This window comes from Pelodiscus sinensis, chromosome 2 (genome assembly GCF_049634645.1).
Source record: "Pelodiscus sinensis isolate JC-2024 chromosome 2, ASM4963464v1, whole genome shotgun sequence".
In the NCBI taxonomy this organism is placed as follows: domain Eukaryota; kingdom Metazoa; phylum Chordata; order Testudines; family Trionychidae; genus Pelodiscus; species Pelodiscus sinensis.
The window spans coordinates 226,541,264-226,563,961 of NC_134712.1; the positions used below are offsets into that span (position 1 = coordinate 226,541,264).

A 22,698-nucleotide genomic window follows, 5' to 3' on the forward strand; every position below is an offset into this window, starting at 1 on the left:
TTAAAAATGTTTATCCCTAGCAGATGTTGTTTAACATCCTCTTTGGTTACTAACGAACTGGAAAGTACTTCATCATCTCCATGTGATACAAGCACATCATCCTGTTTCTTTCCAAATGCAGAACAAAACTATTCATTGATCATTTCTGCCTTTTCTGCATCATTAGCAATGTAACTCCCCCATCTAGTAATGGGGCTATACTATTGGTAGGATTTCTTATGTTTCCTAATATACTTTAAAAACTTTTGCTGATTGTCCTTATGCCTGCCAATCATGGATTTTTCCCTGATGTTTTTAGCTTTCCTTATTATTCACCCTCTTATTTCTCTGCATGAATGTTCATCAAGGGTCACAATCTGGCCATAAGCTGGTAAGTGCTTTGGGGCAGGAACTGTCTAAATAAACCCTTTAAAAACTAATAGCTTCCAGGTGTCAGCCAGACCCTGCCAGAACAGAAGATGGAAATCCTGCAGACATATCTCCATTGCTATAATTATCAATACCCATCACAACACACTTTTCAAGATCCATGGGTACTGTACAGCACCTATCACAGCATGGCATACCTTATTCAGTGCACTAAATGCCCCAACAATTATGTGAGTGAAACCAGACTATCACTGCTTTCTCAAATGAACACACACACACACACACACAAGATAACAAAACCACCATATCGTGCATAGGCAAACACTTTCCACAAAAGCGGCAAGGAGTCCTGTGGCACCTTATAGACTAACTGAAGTGTTGGAGCATAAGCTTTCATGGGCAAAGACCCACTTCAACAGATGCATGTGACATGAATCTGAAGAAGTGGGTCTTTGCCCATGAAAGCTTATGCTCCAACACTTCAGTTAGTCTATAAGGTGCCACAGGACTCCTCGCCGCATTTGCAGATTCAGACTAACACGGCTACCCCTCTGATACTTTCCACAAAGCTAGGGTGCCATCTTTGGCTTCTCAGTCCTCATCTTCCAGGGAAACCAGAACACCACCCTCAAAAAGCAAGATTCGGAACTGGAATTCATAACTCTCAGGGCTATCCTTAGGCATATGCAGCACACACAGCTGAGTAGAGCACCACTAAATGTGGAGCAACAGTGTGGTGCGCCAAGTTTAGTGCTGCCCTATGCTGCATATGCCTAGGGATCTGGGACATTATGCAGCCCCATTCCATAGCGCCCCATGGGCTGCGCACAGCCACCAACACTGCTCATCTGCTGTTTCCTTTGCCTACAGGCTGCCTCTAGCTTCACCTCCCAGCTGGCTCACAGATCTTCAGGGCTGTCTAGCTATGATAACCCTCCCTTCTGCCCCAAACACCACCCCCGTTCTGTCCTCTCCCTGCCCTCGTCCCACCTCTTTTTCCAGTTACTGCCCCTCCCCTAATTTTGCTGCTGTGGGAGCTGGCAGAACAGTGTGGGCTTGACTGTCACTTCGCTTCCCACCAAAGGATGCGGGGGTAAGCCCTTTGATAATCCTTCAGGCTGCCTTGGGCCCTGTGCTTTCACATCCTTCTCAACCACAAGGCCCCCCAAAGTGCAGGGCCTGGGCTGGGATGGTTGCCAGGACAGCTCCATCTGTGCTGTCTCCTCTCCCAGAGGCTCCCCTGCCAGCCTCCCTGCCCAACTCTTGCTTCTCCCACAGTTCCTGCCCCACTACAGGCCTGAATGAAGCCCCCCATCTGTAGAGTTACAGGTGATCAGGTTGCATAGGGCACCACAAATGGCAAGGATGACTCTGATTGATACTAAAAACCATGGACTTAATAGAGACACTGGTTTTATAGCTCATTATAACAATCTAATAACCATTACCTGCTGACTCTTAATTGCCCAATTCATTTTAAGTGGGCTCCTGCAGCATGTAGGAACCTGTATGCTTAACAATCAGTCCCCACTTGTAATTAGGTTAGACACTTGTGTTACCTTCCCCAGACCTGTAGAAGAGCTCTGTGAAGATCAAAAGCTTCTCTCTTCCACCCATGGAAGTTGGTCCTGTAAAGCTTATCTAACTACCTGGTGTCTCTCCTCTCAGGTGCAGGTAGGCATTGTAAGCTGGGAGGTATGACCTCCTATGGATGGGATGGCTAAGGGCGATTGTCCTGGGCCTTGTGCTTTGGGGTGCCTCACACTCAAGGGGACAGGAGGTCTAGGGCAGAGACAGGGAATGTCCTGAGCCTCACATCCCCCTTATGGACAGCCATGCTAATGTGTCCAGCAGCAGGTGCAGTCTGGTCCAAAATGTAGTGAGGTGAATGAAGTGAAACTAATGGTCGTGTGATGCTCTGATGCAGTGAGTGCAAGAGGACCCCAGAATGCCTCTGTGCCAGGAAAGAAAGCCAGTGGTAAGTGAGTCATGTCAGGCACTCTGCCTACTCTGAAGTGCATCTGCCCTTGCTTGATGGGAGGTGTTTCTTTTCTACAGGGGAGGAAGGGGGAAAGAGGAGGCAGGATTCCTGCTGGGTCATGGAGGAGTAGGCTAAAGGAGTGAACAATGAACATATTCTTATGCTCCTCAGTGCTAAAGCCAGATGTGTGTTCTCATTCTCAGAGTTCCAGTGTTAAATGCTATACAAAGAGAGGGGACTTAGGCCCAAATGCTCAAAAATGTTTAGGTGCCTAGATCCCATTGATTTCAATGGGAGTTCGAAGCCTCAACACCTAACTTAACCCAACTAAAGCCTAAAACTTGAGATCTGGGCCCTAGAATCACTGATGCTGCAGCTTGGGAAGACTGGAGTTTTCTGTTTGGAGGCCACTTTGCTTCTCTCATCTACTATATATGTGAGAGAGCTTGTCTGTGAGCGAGCAAGCGAATCTGTCTGTCTGTCCATCTGTTTGTTCAAGAACTCCTAAATGATAAGAGCTAGCACTACCAAATTTGGTATGCAGCTTCCTCTTATAACCGAAAGCACTGGTTGTGCATGGGCAGGGGGGCTGAAACTAACCCACCCACACCGATGCATAAAAACATATGGAAAAGAGACAGAATCAAAAGGCTGATGAAAAGAGCTGGCTGGAGGTGTTTCCCTGCCCCCCATCTAGGACTGCCCAAGTCTCACCCCACCCTCCCATTTAGGGACTGTAGTCCCCCCTCCAATCCACATGGGAACATTGCTGGCTATTCCCCTTTGTCAGGAAATGAGGGGGAAAGTGCTCCACTCCTCGCTCTGGCTGGGGAGCACAGGGAGAGGATGAACCTGAACCTGCCCCAGCTGGAGGACATGCACCCCTTCCCCGGTTGTTCCCACTGGCGCTGCAGCAGGCAAGGAGAGGAGCTTCTCAGTTGGCCCCAAGCTGCTTCAGTGAGAGAGGGCTGGGATAGTCCTCTCTCCCCAGGGCAGCCTGCAAACTGAACCTCACATCCCCCGCCCCACCCCAGGGCAATGATTTAAATGAAGAAAACACAAAAATTAATTGAGTTAAGGTCCCAAGCAATGCAGGGTGAGTCTTCTAGTACATGTATATTTCTGATGCGTGGTCCGTTATTGTGCAGCCTTCTTTGATTTACACAGTGTGATCTTGGATCCTTGGCAGGTCCTTCTCATTAAGATCAGTGGGAGTCTCCTGCACATGCCACTGGGGGCATTTAGCCACAGTGGTCTCTCTCTTGCTCAAGCCTGATCTGAAATCACACTCCTTTGTCACATGCTAATATTTAGCAGTTCTATAGGGCTTTGCATTTTCAAAACAATACATTCATTCTCACAGCCAGAAGTAGACCGAGGTTTTGTGGGGCCCTGGGCCAGAGCAAATGGGAGTCTCCCCCCCCCCCCCTTTCCATTCTGCTACTGGCTAGGGTTACCAACCCTCCAGGATTTGCCAGGAGTCTCCAGGAATAGAAGATTCATCTTTAATTGAAGATTATGTCATACAAAGAAACCTCCAGGAATACATCCAACCCAAACTGGTAACCCTATCCCACGCTACTGCCAGGGAGTAGAGTCAGGATGCTTCAGCACTGGCCAGGCAGAGCGAGACAGGTCCCTGTGCCCTGACCCTGCTCCTCAGCAGCAGCGCCCGACAGATGGGCATGGGGTGCCCATTTTTCTATTGGCCCAGTGGCTAATCCACCATGGCTCACAGCAAACCTCTGAGGGCATTAAAACAGCTCTCATGTTTACAAATAAACAGAGGCCATGTCTACACACACAAGTTGCCCCAGTGTTACCTCTGATTTCAGTTTAAGAGGGGCCTGTTTTACTTTAAATACATTCCTAAATGACTTGAGCTAAACCAAAATAAGTCTGGTTTAAGCCAAAATAAGGCTACGTCTACACTGCAGAGCTTGCTGCATCCAAAGAACACATCCGCTTTCTGAAAAAATGTTGGAAAAGCAGATGCGTTTTTTCAGCATCCCTGTTAACCTTATTCTATAAGGAAGAAGGGATGTTCCAAAAGAGGGTTTTTTCCCAACACTTAGCCCCGTGTAGATGGGCCAAATGTTGGAAAAGCCTCTTTCAGAAGAAAAGCGGACAAAGATACGCAAATTGCGATTCACAATTTTCGTATCTTTTTCCAACTTTTATTTGTAATGTAGACCTAGCCTAAGAAAATGTGCACCGCAATTTGCAAACCAAATATTTGTTTTTTAACCAAATGAGTTAAAAATCACACCACAAGTTAAGCAGGTCCAACTTCATCCTCTGTACAGAAGACCAGAGACAGATCAGTGATTAAGTGATTTTTAATGTTAAGTGATTTCCCCAAGGCTGTACAATGAGGGCTTGATCCTACTCACTGAGGTCAATGGCAAAGTTCCCATTGAATTTAATAGTGTAGAATCAGGGCCTGAGTCTGTAGAAGAGGCAGAAACAGAACTCAAAACAGATTACATCTTTTCTCTGGCCACTAGACCATGTTGCCTCCTAGTTGCTCTGAAAATTACTGTAATGTCCCAAAAACTCAGTGGGGTAGCCATGTTAGTCTGTAACTCTAAAAACAACGAGTCTAAGCTGGGAGTGGACAAAGGGGCCTCCATGGCCAGATCCAGCCTGTGGACACCTTGCCACTCCCCAACCTCCAGACCAATCTGGGCCTGAGGGCGGGCAGAGCCAGCAAAGTTTCTCACTCCCTGCCCCCACCCTACAAGGGGTACATGGCACTTAGAGTGGACCAGTCCACTCTAAGCACTGCGTGCCCTTGCAAGGCAGGGGCAGGGAGTGAGACACTTCCCACGCTCCTCCTCTCTAGGCCCTGATTGACCTGGAGGGTGGGAGGAGCACGCAAAGTTTTCTCCTACTGCCAGGGGCGTGGGTGCCTAGAGGGAATGGCCAGCTGTTCAGAATAGCTGGCAGTTCTCTCTAGGCAGGGAGAGGATGGGGACAAAGATTTTACATGCTCCCCCACCTCCAGGTCAATCAGAGTCTGTGGGCAGGGGAGCACAGAAGTGTCCTGGCTCCACCCCTTTTTCCCGAGGCCCAGCCCCTTCTGGAGCAGCCCAGGGCCACTTAAAAAAATTAGTAAAGTGCCCCTCACCCAGATAAAATTCTTTCCCACCCCTGCTCTAATCCCTCATCTACAATAACTCCCCTTATTTCAAAATAACAATCAGAGCATCCATGCTACCAAGCCTGTTGTTTTGAAATAATGGGCTGGTTATTTCAAAATAACAAGTCCTACTTTCCTTGGGGAATAAGCTTATTTCAAAATAATTATTTTGAGAGTTATTTTGAAATAATTTCCTAGTGTAGACGTGCCCTAAGGTGCCACAGGACCACTTGTTGTAGTAATGTTCCGGACTGGCATGTGACTTCAAGTGAGGAATAAGCAACATCAGTAAGTAGGTGAATCTCCAAAGCAACAAAGTTTTCTCTCTCTTTTTTATGTAAATATCTTTATTATTCAAAGAGTAAAGTAAATACAAAGGAGAAGACAGCAAAGATGGTAAGAACAGAACTGTTTTGAAAAAGAATGTTTTTAAAAATCTTCCATAAGATGGCAGCAGCTTGTCAAGGGAAGTGGTCTAGCAAACATGAAATAATATGTAAGGATTTGCTGATAGTCTGAAAAAATCCAGTTTTCATGGCTTTTATTTTCATTTTCTTGGTGCAGGTCCCTTGTGATTTTCCTGGCATAGATCAGTTAGGTATCTTATTTTTATTCGATAAAATACTTTCTATTGTCTTAAAAGAAAAAACCTGCAGACACAGATGTTCACATGCAAACTTCACAAGGGAGTTGTTAGTGTCAAGTTACAGTCTAATATTCACAGTGGTTGACTGTGTAGAATGTAGGGAAAAGTGACAGAATAGCTCAGTCCTTTTTTATGTTTCATTTGTGTGGTTATTTCTTTAAAGGGAGAGACTTAAGAGTCTGGCAACAAGAGGAGGTAGGAAAACAGTAGGAATCTTTTCCCTCCTAAACTAAGAAGGGGATTTGTGATTTGTCTCATGTTGTTATCAAAACAGTTTCCCCAAATTGCTATTTTTTTAAAAGAAAGTGTTTGTTTTATATCCGTGTGTGTGTGTGTGTGTGTGTGTGTGTGTGTGTGTGTTTTGTCTGAGATAAGATAATAGGAAGAAAGGCTACTTGAGAGAAGAACTCTTGTCTACTGAAAGCATTTAACTAAAAGGGTTTTCCACCTCAGGTATTTGAATTTTCTTTGTCATATATGTTTTATAGTGGCTTCTACAGTTGAAATACACACATTTATGCAGTGACATTATTTATATATATAATTATTACTCATATGTATTTTCACAATCATGCAGGTAAGAAATGGACATTTTTCCAAAGTACATTATAGCTAATATCCATAAAGTGCTTTGAAATCCTCAGATGGAAGGTTCTATATAAGTGCAAAGTATTGGCATTTATTTATTTAGTTCGAATGGCTGGGTGTCAGTAGGAATTGGGGGTGGTGGTGCTAATAGTCATTTCTTTGTAATTTCCAAGCTACTCATGTTTACTGGCTAATATTAGTCATCTGTTTTTGTTTCCTGTGCACCATTAGAATTCAATCCATCAAATGCACAGGAACCACAGTTAAAAAGTTGGACACTTCAGCGTCAAACTGGAGAAGATTTAAAATATCATAGAGATTTATTTTCCATTCACAACTTGCCTTTTTTTTTTTTTAAAGCTTTCCAAGTTTTTTTTTATTTTGATCCCTGTATGTTTGATGGATTTTATTGTAATGGGCTTCTTTTTCCAAATGGATTGAGTTAGAGGCAAATTGTTCCCTTGCCCTCCCTTAATATAAAAAAAAAAGCGGTCTGATGATGAGCCCAGTTTTGGGCCTTGTGCTGAAGTACATACGACAGATCCTAAAAGTGTGATTGGCCTACATAGGTATTCTGCGACGAAGGTGAATCCATATTATTGATGACTGGAAGTCTGACTTTGTAATCCTAGCAGAGAAGATTAGGGACTGGAGGCCAAGAGAAGTATTTTGATGTGGCAGAGATATCTCTTCATGAAGTACTGAACCTGCTTTCCTGTAGGAAACAGTAGCTGGCGTGGGTGGTGTTTTCTTGTTTCCCCCTCTCTGTGGAATCTTTCCCCACCCCAGCTAAAGCACATCTGTCTGAAAAGGTTTAAGCTGTCAGAGAGGTTACATTTGGCAGTTGACCTGGTATGTTAAGGAGTCATTTCACTGTTACTGGTCACAAGGTGCTTGCTGCCTGCCTTGCTCTGAGGAGTCAGTCTCCTGGTGTTTTTCCCAGCAACTTCATTCTGTCCATTTTTCTAACGAGATGGAAGCAAGTGATCAGGATTTACATTTGGGAAGTTTTGTGTATTTTAGAAAGGATTCTTCTTTCTTTTTCAAATTTATTTTCAGCTGGTTTCGGGATGGTGCCCCATGACAGTCAGGAATTATGTGTATTGTGACAGCATCTGGAGACTCAGCTGAGGAGCAACCAGAGGAAGCAATGGCAAGGCAAGTGAAGAAAAATGATGTGTAAATCAGAGCATTGTCATGTGGCCTTAAAATATGGGGCATGCAAAGGTGACTTAAAGCCATATCTGCCCCATCCCCTTCCACTCCTGCCCTGAGCACAGGAATAGACACACAGACTCTGGGCCTGAAGGTAGAGGATTGGCATCAAAGCACCAAACGTTTTCAGCCTAGCACAGTCTGTCTAGGAAAAGCATAAGTGGAGTATAGTAAAGTCCAACATCTAGCTACATACAAGGCATAGGACAGACCTCCTAATGGCCACACAAATTGCTTCCCCTATCAAATTTTTGCGAATGGAATGAGTTAATGGCAATAATTTTGGTCAGTAACTAGCTCCTAAGAACAAATGGTATTAAGAAAACTATGTAGCATGCGTTGCCACATATTACTGGTGTTTAGCCACAGAAATAACTCATGAGGACAATATTTTTTTTATTACCACACACCATAATTTACTTCTCGCAAGCATGTAATTCATGAGAGAGAGAGTTTTGTTCAGCTTATATGTTTTTTTGGTACATTTTCTATTTAGCCCAATACAATGGGTGCAGTAGAGAGATTTAATATCATTCCGAAAGAATGCACCCAGAGTGCTGAAAAAGTAAACAAGCCATGGAAATAATCTGTAATTGAATGTAGTCATAAATATGTGGCTACAATGCATGCAACAGCAGAACGACACTGAGAAGTTTTTATTTAGTCATGGAACTTTAATCTTTTGTGATACAAGAGAAAAGCCATCCTATTGGGTGGACTCTGTTAAATAACACTGAATTCCTGTCAAAAGAGACACTCCTTTCCTAGATGATAGGTGAAATTTTAAGATTTCAAGACAGAAAAGGAGAAAGATGAGACTCATATAAACCCCTGAGTCAAGCATTAATTATTCTGTTTGACATATTGGTATGAAATAGTTAGAATTGCAAGACATAAGCTGATATACCCTGATTCAAAGGTTTTGGGATTCTGTGTATCAAAACGTTGGAAGGGCTTGGTAACTGATGACAAATCCAGAGAAAACAAACTTTAGATGATGGATTGATTTGAACCTCAGCTGTGCCACGTGTTAGATCCATCTTGAATTGGGATTTGGTACAGATGTTTCCTTGCCTGAAATCCTGCACCAGGCTGAACTCAATGGAAATGACAGTGTCCAGCACCTCTCCGGATCAGGCCCAGTTTGACCCATACAGTGTTATTAGCAACCATACGATGTGATGGTTGGCTCATAGATAGGACATTGACTCAGAGAAGATCTATAGTTAACGGGCTGCAGCAGCACAGCTCCACTGATGCAGTTGTGCCTCAGTAGTGTTTCAGTGAGGACATTAGGACACCCACAGGAGAGTTTCTCTTGTCAGCATAGTGAATTCACCTCTGCGACAGGTGAAGCTCAGGGGGTAGATTTTTCACTCTCCCAGTGACAAATCTGTAGAGTAGACCTGCCTGATTTACACCAGCAAGAGAGGAGTTTGATCCATTGTGTCTTACATCAATTACAACTAACAGGACACCAGTTTTATCACACTGTTTCTATTATTTTGGGATTTCAGATGTAATAACTTGGAATCTTTTAAATATTGAAGATATATCAGATTTGCCAGAGAAATAAAGTGAATCTGCACACTGTGATCTCTATTAATTCTGGTTTAACTTTTTCAAATGCTTACTAGAAATGGTTATAGCTCTTTTGGTGCCAGATAGTTGAGTGTGCCTCAGACAACTTGTTATTCCTTGTATTGTATTGTATTCTATTTCCAGTATGATCTAATTTTTCTATTTAAAAATAGATTTACCTTAAATGTCACTAAGCAAGTGGAATATGTTATGTAGCTTTATATGTTGCTCCTGAAATAATACCACTGGCAACATTAAATCAGTTAAGATCTTTTTACTGAAATAATTCCCAGTGCAGCAGCAGGACTCTGCTAACATGAAACTTTTCAACTGCCAGAATTTCAATCAAGTAGGATTTCGTGTGAGTTTAAGGGTCTGCATATGTGAATCCTGTTGCAGGATAGGAGCCTTTTTGATGGGTTGAGAATTCAGAGTAACACAATCCTCTTGCAGTATGTTCTGTAAATAGCACTGCATCTTTATAGCTTTGGAGGCTTCAAACGTCTTACTATTTTACTACCCCCTTACAGTGTTTTAAAGTAATACAAACTAGATTAAAAAGTCAAAACACAAAGAGAAATATCCCTTACCCAATGTATTAGTATGAATTGATGCTGATTATGTTAAAGGTACAAGTTCTTTAAGGAATCAGTACATACCAACAAAAATCCAATTCATGTACCAGAAATGACTACATGTGTTATATAATTTGAATACCTACACTGTCTCTTGAAATGTATCTATGTTGGGCCTGCTTTATATCTAGTGTCCTCTTTTCAGATTACAAAATGAAATATAGCCTGAGGGCATATTATATAAACCATATGGAAAGCCTGGCTGGCTGGTTGGCTTGAATTGAAGGGAGTATCTTGGGCTGTTCGCACAAAGCATACAGTATACCTTTAAATGATACTTTAATTCATGGTAAAGAATGATGGCTCATTTTTCTGAAATCAAAATCATATTAATCAGTGAAAACCTCTTTCTAAAACAGAATAAAATCAGAGCATACACTGGCCTGTCTGGATAGTATTTATTACCAGAACTAGATAACGGTACATGGGTAAGATAAAATCAAATAACTACATCATACATTAATTTAATATAGAATCTAAAGAAGGCATATTCAAATTTTAACTTGATTTATCACCTAATAAGAAATTTGCCCCACCTTTCAGTCATCTGACTCAGATTTATAGTACATATTTCTCTAACTCTTATTAAAGAGGGAAAACATTTACGTTTTATAGCATGTATTCCTGTAATTCTTTTAAAAGAAGATGTATTCCTGTAATTCTTTTTGAAGAAGGAAAACATTTAAACTTTTAAAATCTAGGCAGACAAATGTCTCCCACCAACTTCATTCTGCTTAAATTAATAAAACTTTCTCAAAATTATGATCAAATGGATGGGATTTAAAGACAGTGAGGATCTAGTGTTGGTAACCAAATGTTATTCTTACATCCAGCAGAAGTAATATCAATAAAGTCCAAAGGCAAATATATTAAAGAATTCTTATGCATCTTGATTTTCCTCTTGCCATCGCAGGAAAAGATTGTATTTTATACAGGAACTGAGGTGTTTCCCTTTCTGTAGTCTATGTGGATTTAACTAAAGCAGCAACTAAAAGAAACAAGATTTTTAATAAAGAAGCCTTGTTGATAATTATAGCGTGGTTGTAAGCATATGTTCGTAGCCTTTATTTTTCTTGTTCAGAACTTTATTATGAATTTTTAAGTTTCAAATGAATCTTGATACTTCACATGTGTGAGACAGATTTTAGGTAAATAAATATAACTTATTAATTTGGGACAATACTTCAAATATATATTGGAAAAAGAACGCCTTCTTTGTTTGGCCACATATGATTGATATAAATCTATAAACTATTCTAAAACAGATTATCGGATTATAAATAGCAGCGGGTAAAGGGAGTAAAAGGGCATAAATACAGTTTCTAATTAATACTAAAGTAAAGCAGTCAAATAAATCTGATGGGATTTATTTATTCAAAATTTTCAGCAGTCTCAAAGTCAGAAAATTAAGAATAAAAGTGTAAAATGCTGTATTTAGTTGTCAATAAGTAGCATTTATGGTTCCTGTAAAATGAAAATCTTCAACTGATACTGCTTTTTGTTGTGTCTACTAAAGTGAAAACAGTAATTAACTGAGGAAAGTGAAACTTTAAAATAATGTTTAATGGGTTTTTTTCTGTTCAAAGATAAAATGTATTTTGGCTATTTCCCTGTCATTCTATCTACCTTGTAGCCTTTTTGTTCCTCTTCAACTATTGCAGTGTCATTTTTACAGTGTAGCATGACAGATGTGAACAATTTTGAGGAAATTATAGCTACTTTCAAACATAAGGTACTCATTGATGTAGAAGGACTTTGATCTGTGGAACTTTTTAGAATTTCTTTTCAGGTGTGGCTTCTTTTAGTTAACATTTTTTAAACCTCCACTCTACCCAACACTAAGGGTACGGCTACACGGTGGGTTCTTTTCTCAAAGAAGGTATGCAAATTGCACTCGCATTTGCATATCTTCTTGCAATTCTTTTTCTGGAAGAGGATTTTACAATATTTAGCCAGTCTACATGGGGGCCAAATTCCTCATTCCTCATAGAACAATGTGTACAGGGGGCTTCTGAAAGAGGTTTTTTCCCCCGACATTTGGCCCCATGTAGATGGGCAAAATATTTGAAAATCCTCTTCCAGAAAAAGAATTGGAAGAAGATATGCAAATATGAGCGCAATTTGCATATCTGCTTCGAACCCCCCCCCACAGTGTAGCCGTACCCTAAGCGACATGACTAATGCACACACTGTGTCTGTACTATATATCACACTTTTTGTCAAAAATATCTGTGGGGAGGAATTATTTTCACAGACCATTGATTCAAAAGACTGTGAGTTTGAGAACAGCGTTCTCTGACTCTTGGAAAGTTGTTTGATTTTTAGTATTCTCAATACATTACAATGTCTTGATTTATATTCACAGTTTGCAGTGTTACTATTTACAGCATCAGCACATCTGATATAAATCCAGATCCAGATTCCATGAAGTTGTATTTGCTGCAGTATGTTGACCTAGCTCTTCTCCCTGATTAGTCCTTAATGTGAAGTAATTAAATATAACTAGTCTTTTGATCAAAATCAGGTATAGACAATTAAAATTAAGAGACCTAAGACTGAAACAACATTTCCTTGTTTTCAACCTGTTATTTCTCCATCTCTATGTGATACTTTAAATGGCTTTCATTTTTGTGACTTAGCATTTTAGAGTGTTGCGGAGAAAATTATTAAAGGCCATTCAGCAGTCCTAAGAAACAATGTAATCTGCAAGGCCATTACTGTTTTGTTATGTGTTGAAAAAGCCAAGAGCCTGACCTATAGCAAGGTCAGTTCAGTGACTGTCTCCTTGTAGGTACTACTACAACTATTGCAGATATTTTAATTTGTGCCTTTAGTAATCCTTGATTTAGTGTTAGACAAGGTTAAAAATGGATGTTAAGCTGCTAACATATAATGTACATTTATTTTCAGGGATTGACATTGTCCTATAATCAGTTTATTATTTTATACGACCTATAATTTGCTAGGTGCCTCAGAGTACGAGTGGCACAGTCTCAGTCACATACAACTTACAAACTTAAACCAAACATGATACAATCAAGAGGGAAACCTCAGTCAAGCAGCATCAGTTGTTGAGGGTGAGAGCAATAAGAGTACTTGGGCATGCAGCCCAGCAAGTGTTAAGTGTGACTATAATCGCAGTTTCTTAAAACAATGTATCAAGGTGGATTCTCCAGCACTGTCAATATTTGAATCAAGATTGGATGATTTTGTAAAAGATATGCTCTAAAATCATGTTGGGGAAGCTCTATATGGCCTGAGTTATTGTAATGGTCCCTTCTGGCTTTAGCTGTTAGGAATCTCTAGGAATATGGGTGCTTAGGAGGGAGGGAAATGTGTGGGTCTTGGTCTTGCAAACCATCTTAGAAAGAGCATCCCATGGGAGGGGAGGTGACAAGGAAGACAATGGGCTTGTCTCCACTATGCTGGGGATTTACAATGTTGTGATCGATCCTCCGGCCATCGATTTATTACATCTGCTTAGATGTGATAAATTGATCTTGAAGCACGTTCCCATCAAAGCTGATACTCCACCAGGATGAGAAGAGTAGCTGGCATTGATGGGAGAGCAACCTTTGCCAACCTTGCCACACATAAAATGCTGTGGTAAGTATGTTGACTTCAGTTATGCTATTTGCATTAGATTGATGGAGGGGACTAGTATAGGCAAGGCCAATGTGATGTTTGTTAAAAAAAAAAAACAGACAAGGACTGGAAAGATGCAATAAGATCGCAGATTTGTTAAGTAAGGTGGGAGGCAGAGTTATGAAGGCGAGGGCAAGAAACGGAATGGTATTTGTGCAGCTAGATTTTGTTCGGCTTCAGGAGATGATGCAGGTGTTGGGGAAGCTAGAGAGGAGGTGGTTGCAATAAGAGAGGAAATGCAGAATACATGGATGAGTTAACTTTCTCCCTTGGGGTTACATTAACTGTTTCTTAGTGCCATAATAACCAATGTCATTTTTCACCCAACCCATCACTCCTGCTGGTCCACACCTACTTTTTGTGTCACATTTAAAATTAGACTAGTAGAGGTCTTTGGGGGCAGGGTCCACACCTCTCTATTTGCTTTGGAAAATGCCTAGTATGCTCTTGGGTGCTGTACAAATAATAACCTGCAGGTTACACAATCTGACACTGTTTAGGAAAATAAGAGTGCTTCAGCATGTGTGCTGAATTCCTGGAGGGTATTATTTATAATAAACAAGAGTATCACTGCTCACCACAGCAGCAAACTACCATGCTGGATGTACATTATCTTGTGCACTTGCATCACGCAGACATATACAAAGTCTAGAGTGTCGTTCTGGTAACTAACTAAATGAATAAACATATAATCTTCCAGGAGCTGGCAGGGCAGCATCTAGCTCTCATTACTCTCTTTATGTCTTTGGCTCTAGCCATAATTGAAGACAACTGTGCTGGCCATTCAGCTCCGCATCTGCAATATGAAGTTATACAACTAAAGAATCAATGCTCCAGGTTTGGCACTCACTTGCCGGTTGATTTCCCTCCTCAGATGTCCTCCTGGCCTCTCACTTGGCTTCACTGTGGCATACCTGCCTGTTAGGCAGCTGGGGATGCTATTTGGGGCTAGGGTGTTTTCAAACAGAGGAAATAATGGAGAATGTGGTGGTTCACGCAGAGCTCAGTGCAAGCACAAGTACATGCAAAGTATTTGGTTTATTTCCAGACTGCTGGTGCGGGTGCTTCCATGATATAGCAGTGAGCTAGAAAAGCTTTCTGAGTACATGCATTCCAATGAATACACTAAGTGTCAGCTCCAGCAGTTCCAGCATGCTGGGGGTGGTTCTGTTTTTGTTTCGTTTTTAAAGGATTAAGCAGGACTGCAATTGATATTAATGTTTATATATAGACAGATGAATTTGTTTGAGAAGGTCCTGTACTCCCCATGATAATGATAATTTATACTGCAGAGAGTAAAAATAACTGGCACTCACCCCGCACTAGACCCGAACAGGCTAGAACCACACTGAAATTGAAATTACAGGGCTCCAGTTTTTTAAAACCACAAATCAGGTTGTGCACATGCACATACTTCCATGAACTATGAAACCAAATTAGCACACATGCACTGGAGTTTGCACAAGCACAACGGTGCACTTTAAATTTTTTTGCCAAATTTTAATATAAAGCCAACAGGGATTTTATTTTGGTAATGCACCCATTCTCTTCGCAAACCAATTTTAAGTGTTTTGTATTTCTTTAGTTGGCAGATACAGTTATATCATTTGGAGTACCACAGTTTAGAATGAAATCACTGAAAACACAGAGAGCTTGAGCAGTTGCAAGTGTCCATTTATTCCATAACACAGAACTAACTAGAACCAGCTCAAACTGGCTGGGCTGACCCCTCTTGACATAACTCAGTTACTATAACAACAACAAGATCTGTATCTACAACCCAGTACACAACATATACTATTCAGTGGAAGCTGTTCATAACTCAGCAGGGAAAACTCATGCATGCAACCTGCAATGCTTTGGGTTTTTAGATTGTATATCTATAGGGAGCATGGACTTCTCAGCTGTGATCTGTAAATGCACAAGTACTGTGCATGCAATGGCATTTTCACATACTGCCTGTATGCAGTTCTAACAACATTAATTATTGGATGTTTCAGAACTAAAATGTATCTTCTTTCCCTCTGGTTTAATTGTTAGATTTTTTTTTTTTTTTTTACTTACTAATTAGCTTGTCAACTTAATACTGCTTTTATTAAAATCCATCAATTTCCTCTTGAAAAGGGTGGGTATTATTAATGTAATAATATCTACATGCCTGACTCCTTCTGACAGTACTTGACACTCTTTTAGTGTTATAGAATGTGCTGGTGTGATGGTGTTAGGAAATAATCATATTTGTGAATCTACATTGTAATAAAATATTATTAATAAACATTTACATTAGGATAGTGCTTAAAGGTCTCAGTAAGAGACCTTCGGGCCTCATTGTTCTGTAGAAACTCCGATACTGTCACAGCTCAGAACCCTTACAACTGAACAGAATCAAGAACAGAGTAAAGTCTATGAATGCTAAATTCCTGATTATATTTTGGTGGTTTTTTCCCTCTAAATCAGGGGAAAGCACCACAGCATGTCCGTGTTGCTGTTCATCTCATACATGTGTGCACATATTTCCCAGCTAATTCCTAATAATGTTTAAAAATTAGTTTTTACAAATATATTCTATTTAGAAAAAGACTCATGAGGTGGCTTTTCCAATAACATCTTAAACTTGTAATTCTGCAATGTTGTCTTTGAGCCATTAATGAAATCCATATTGCAAAGATGGCCTTGAAATAGAGGGAGGAAGGAAAAAGCAGCTGTATTTGCTCTTCTTTGGCTCTGAGTTATTCATTATGTTCTTATTTATTTTTTGTGAGGATATTTTTGTGGCTCATGCAGCATTCATGTGGCATATCTATTGCAGACACTGCAACCTGTTAAGCAAGGCACAAACATGCCTGAGAAACCATGTCAGTATTTTCCTGTGAACAAAGCAATGCAGGTGGATAAAAATTCGACTACAACTATTTGATTTAAATATTCTAGTAAATGATTTTTGTAAAGACTAAACACATAACAAAATAAAACAGCCACTATCAAAATTAGCCAAATTTTCATAATTGATGCCTAATTAACTAGGAGAATTTGATTCCCAGTTGAAAACTACACTATAGAATAGTTTCTTAGTTAAAATGAGTCACACTTCTGCCAATAGACATCAATTAGTTAGACACACAAATATAATTATTATTGTCTTCTCTTTCTTCTATAGTTAGCTCTAGCTGTAGGGCTGCTGTGCATGAAATCCACCCGATATCTTTCCAGAGAGCTCTGAACTGTTTAGCCTTCAACTTATGTCTAGTGAGATTGGAGGTAGTAGGTAATGAGCATGGAAACGATAATGTACTGAGGACTGCTAATTTAAAAAATGTGCATGCTAGTTATATGCCTTAAAACCACGGAGGCACTTTCTGTAAGCAAAATAGACATTGGTTAAAAAAGCTTGTATCTAACAAAGGCTCAGCACGGATAAAGTTAAACACAACTTTATTTGGAGCTACAAAGCTCACAGTGCTCTGTCTTCTTCCACATTAACTTTCCCCCTGCCCCTTTGCTAACCCATGTAACTGCACACCTGCAGCAGAATTAACCTCAGACCTAACCCTCCACTTTCACTACAGACACATTGAAGTGAACTGGAGTACTGACTTCAGTGGGGCTAGAATTTTTCCCAAAATTATAAAAGTCTGGGTACAGATATATCCAGGGTTTGTTCACATTTTTTTTGCTTCCAAATACTGACTCCAAAGTGGCTGCACCAGTGCAAGCCCCTAATGTAGATAATGCTCAACTGTTATAAAAATGCCTTACCTCAAGCAAGATATCATTAACTCCACTGTACAGGTAATTGGGAAACTGAGGCACAGAGCTCAAGTGACTTGCCTGGCATCACACAGCTGTCCTGAGTACTAGCCTAGTCAGGGCTCTAGCCCCAATGCCCAGGGCTGCTGATGGGGGAGGGAGAAGAGGGTAGCTGCCCCAAGGTCCAGCAATTTAAAAGGGCCTGCAGCAGCAGCCAGAGCTCTTGGGTCTTTAAATCATTACTCAAGCCCCAGGTCTCATGGTCTGGGCAGAGCAGAAACTCTGTCTGGGGAAGGCTAGTCCCCAGCCCTATTTCTTCCACCCAGGGTCCTGCCTGGAGCCACCTCCCTGGCTCCACCATTTCCAAGCCACCATCTCCACCATTTCTGTCCTCAGCCTTGCCCCTGCCACACTGGCTCTTTACTCATGCAAAAAGTGACTAGTAGCAATGTTGCTTACCCTACTTTCAAACTAGGGTAAGCAACAGGGATGCAAACTCCATGTTACACCAATGCAATGCATCCCCTGGAAGCTTGTACAAGCTTAGCTATACATTTGTATAGTTAGGGTTGGTCCTGCTTTGAGCAGGGGGTTGGAGTCAAAGACCTCCTGCAGTCTTCCCATCCTCATCTTCTCTGATTTTCTGACATCCCTAGCATAGACAGGCCCTGAGGTAGCACCTAGAGCAGCTGCAACAGCTTCAAATGGAAGATCAAAAGCTGTAGGGGAAGTCACAGGCACAGGGTTTGTTGGGTTTTTTTCTGCACTAGTATCTCGTCCCCCCCCCCCCATTTCAGATTACTATCTCCTACACCAGTGGTGCACTTTTGTTACTCAAACCGTTTTACTTCCTATTAAGGAAAGAGCATTTATTTATGCAGCTTCACTTCCAATTAAAACTCCACTTTGCAGTGCATTATACAGGATGACATTGGTGCACCATATTACCAGGTCATGCTATCGATCACAGGTGCCCTGCCAACACCCGGCAAAGAATTTTGAAGTAAACTATAGTAAGAGGCTGAGACGAAAGTGGAGCCAGAAACAATACGAGTTAGAAAAATGTTTATTTTAGTTAGCAAAAGAAGAAAGGGTTTGACTTATTAGCTATATTTTTCCTACTATATTAACTCCTGGAAAAATGATTGCAACAGGACTTCCTGGAGTTGACCCAAGTCTGTCTCCAAAAAGCAGGATACCAAATGTGTTTGAGGGACTACTAGCAGCTTACGTTGAAGCTATTACTCTTCAGGCGATGTGCCATGCACCGTAATGTGTGCTAGGCTACATAAAGCGCACAGCCTGCACCTTGGTGATAAAAATTCCCCATGCTAGAGTAAGGTCTGGTGAAAAGTGGGACGTTTCGCCGCCTGAGCACACGTGTTATTGGCATGCTACTGTGCATCTGATTATTAAAGTAGTAAAAGTAATTTAGTCCAGATATTAGCTGGAATAATCTACATGCTTGAGGCAAAATTCACTCAAGATGGAGGGACTGAGGAAGGTAATTCAACACAATGGAACCACAGGATGGACTTGTAGAGAGTCTCTGCAGCTACCGTGTGCGACAGGGTTAGGCTCAGTGCCAAATCTCTATCAGGGTTAGAAGAGGATGCGAGGCATAGCCATCCTGATTCTGGTGGGAAGCTTGTTTTCAGCCCCGACCCCAGGTGCAGGGCAAGAAGAGCAGCCATTTACTCTATGCAGGGGGTGAAAGCCAAGAGTCTTGAAGTGCTGCTGTCACACCTGCCAAAAATAAGACAAAGAGGTAGATGAAAGATCCACCCTTGCATGAACTCTGGTCTGCAAGGCTGGTGAGTCTCCTAAAGCCCAGAGACCTGATGCATAAACTATCTAAAAACCTGGCATCTCAGCACAGCGAATGCCACAGATTCATTGATTCATCGTATCTTCCCTTTTAAAACTTTGGGGAGTAGCAGCTTCTGGGGAATGCAGAAGCCAATGGGATTGCTGTATTCCAAGGGATTTGCAGTGGCAGGGTGTAGAGGGTCCACAGACTTCCATCCTCACCTGAAGCTAGTTGTTCTACTATATTAATGGCAAAGACCAGGGGTGGGAAACCTTAGACCAAGAGGCCAGATGCTTGCCTGGATCCACTTCCTGGGACTCAGGGTTTCTCCTCCCTCCCCTCTCCCCCCCAGAATTGGGGAGCCTGAATTGGCACTCTAGTCCCTGTTGCCCCCTCCTCACTGATTTTTCTGTGGATCAGTGGCCCCCACTCCAAAAAAGGTTCCTCATCTCTGGCGTAGACCAAAGCATCGTTATAGATTGGCACTCTCCTATAAGGTTAAGGCCTTTTTTCTGTAGCCGTATTGGAAGGCCTAAAGCCCAGGCCTTAATCTGCAGCCAGACTGAACTGCAGTCCTTAGCTGAGAAGCAGACAGTCAAATACTCTCATTCCATCTACATTGCATTACAATAGTATAATACCAGACTGTTAAAAAGGAGACCCTGTCCACTGGATTGGATCCACGTTCTTTGTACTGTCCTACAAAACAAAGAGCTGTCAGGAATGGCAAACTGCCTTAAACAGTTAGAAGGTCATGTAGTCTCCTGGATCAGTAACTGATTAAAAGATAGGAAACAAAAGGTAGAAGTAAACAGTCCGTTTTCAGAATGGAGCAAGGTAAATAGTGGTATCCCCCAGTGTTCTGTACTGGGACCAGTGCTCTAGCATATTCACAAATGATCTGGAAAAAGGGGTGAAATAGTGAAATAGCTGTGTTTGGGATCAGAGTAAGTAACAGTAATCATCCCACGATCCATCCACTGCCAAGGTCCAGACACAATTAATATGTCTTAATTTGTTAAGTGGACGCAAGCTGCCTCTAGGACTTGCTGTATCATAACCTGGTTCCACATGCAGTAGGAAGTTATAGTGTGTAATGGGGAGTCCAGATTCACAAAGGTACTTCAGAGCCTAACTCCCATTGAAAACAATGAGAGACGTCCAAACACTTTTGTGAATCTGAGCTCAGTGGTCTAGACTATGGACTTTTCACTGACATTTGTGTATTGTAGCACAGCATATACAAACAGTAAATATCATTAGCTGCAAACAAATGTGTCAGTGTTGGTCAAAGCATCATGCGTAAAATACAGCTTATATTAAATGCAGAGACAGATATTCCCTGGCTAGCTTCAGGTTTGGGTCACAGGGTTATGCTGGTTAATTTCACAACCCCTTTAGCATGGAGTAGGTGCAAAGGCAGTAGATTTAAACAGAGCAAATAGAATGGATTTCTGGAGCATTTCTTAAATTAATGTCTTGGTGGCTTCAGGCTGTTTCGATGCTTTCCATTTAGATGTTTTCCCCTAAAAAAGAGAAAATGGTTGTTTAATTCATTCTACATAATATAATGACAAGGGATTGTTTTCATACGTACTGTTTTTGTTGACCTTTTCACATTTTGAAATGTCAGGAAATACCATTACTGTAGGTCTATCCAGCTTTAAGGCTACAATAACTTTGTAGCAGTTCACAAGGGAAATTATTGTATATTAAGAATTGCTGAACACAGTGAAGGTGTATGTGTACATGCATGTATGCATACTCACACTTCTCTCTCTCTGTTTCTCTCTCTCTCTCCCTCCACCCATAACATCTGTCTATCTATATTAAGGCTGCAGCCAACTTCCATTATAAAATCTTGCTTTTGCTTTCCCGTAACACTGACTTGAAGATTTAGTTTAGCCTCAAATTGCCAGATTTACTGAGAAGATAAGTTTGAAGACCTGTCAAACATTTTTGAAGCACGGGTCATTTTAAAGGTATCCTGACTTGAAATTTTAGCTTTTGTCTAAAGTTTCTATGTGCATTATTAGCCACCCTTTTTTTCAGTTGGGGCAACTTTGATTTAGAGCAAGTCAGAAAGTTGGATAGGAGGTACTTTGATCTATGTTGCATTATGCACTGGCTGTTAAACTAAGCAATGGGAATTGTAGTCATCGGTCACACTTGAGAAATTGTTCTCAGGTTTTTCTGTGTATGCAATACCAGCCCCCCTTGTTTTGGAGCTGTTCTTTGCAAATGCCATGGGTCTGACTAATCACACGTTCTGGGTGCCAGGAAGGAATCTTTTCTTCCTATTAAGGCAAAATTGGAAGATCTCTGAGGTGTTCTTTTGCCTTCCTCTCACCATTCTGGAGGCACTATCTGGTTAAGTAGGAATAGATTTTAGTAACTAGTCATAGCGCTTCATGGGCAACGTGTGACCAGTTGCCATAGTAGATAAAAGCGAAAGTGCCCAAAAATAAAAAACCTGTCTGGGATTTTGCTGATGAGCCCATGATCATGGGATAGGGCAGGGACATTGTGACCTTCACAGGCCAACCTACCCCTCATGCTTTTAGCACTCACAGGGAAGGGGAATGAAGAAATTCAGAAGAGCAAGCTGAGTTTTGTGAAAGTGGGACCATCCTAACTGTCAGGTGTAATCAGGGGAGCAGCAATGCTGGGCCCCTGGGCAAGGTGGAGGGGTGGGGCCTTGGGCAAAAGGGGTGGGGCTGGGAGCAGCCACCCCTCAGAGCCTCCCTGAGAGTGCATGTTTGCTTCCCCGGAGCCCTTAGATCTACTCAGAGCATGCTGTGCAGCCCTCCAGCGGTGCCGCCCTAAGCCCTTTAGAATTGCCAGGCAACTCTCCCTTTCCCCTCTTCCTTGTCGGCAAGCCTGGGTGTAATTTATTACTTGGCAGAACTTTGGAAATAAGAGCTGTGAAAACTGGCTACCCATAACTACAAAAAATCTTTTCTACTGGCTGAGCTGAAGCTTAGGGCTGAATACACATGGGTTATTACAAAGACTATGACACGTTTAGATGATGACACATTTTATTAGACTTTCATATATAGTCTATTTTAAATGTGTGTGTGTGTGTGACAACCTGACTGTCCTAGTAAAGTTTTCTGTTTATATTAATTTGTATACTACAATAGTGTAACCAAATTTCAACTTCCATATCTGCCGAACAATAGATTAACCTTTCTATAAGTGTATTTAATTGTAATTTGCTAAATGTTTTAGTACCAGCTAGTTTTGAAAATGATTAATCCAAATGAATTAACATAATGACTTTATTCACTTTCTCTTTTGTTATTACATCCTTAAAATCTAAAAGTAAAAAGTGTG

At 41.3% G+C, this 22,698-nt stretch overlaps 1 protein-coding gene across 1 annotated transcript in view; it reads right to left on the minus strand.

Moving 5' to 3' along the window:
- Positions 1-19,723: 19,723 nt before the first annotated feature.
- Positions 19,724-22,698, minus strand: part of MKX (mohawk homeobox) — a 120,929-nt gene continuing 117,954 nt past the window's right edge. Inside the window, exon 6 of the mRNA XM_075922567.1 lies at positions 19,724-20,885. Coding sequence (XP_075778682.1) covers positions 20,872-20,885 — 14 coding nt within the window. The 3' untranslated portion in view covers positions 19,724-20,871. The remainder of the gene's footprint in view (positions 20,886-22,698) is intronic.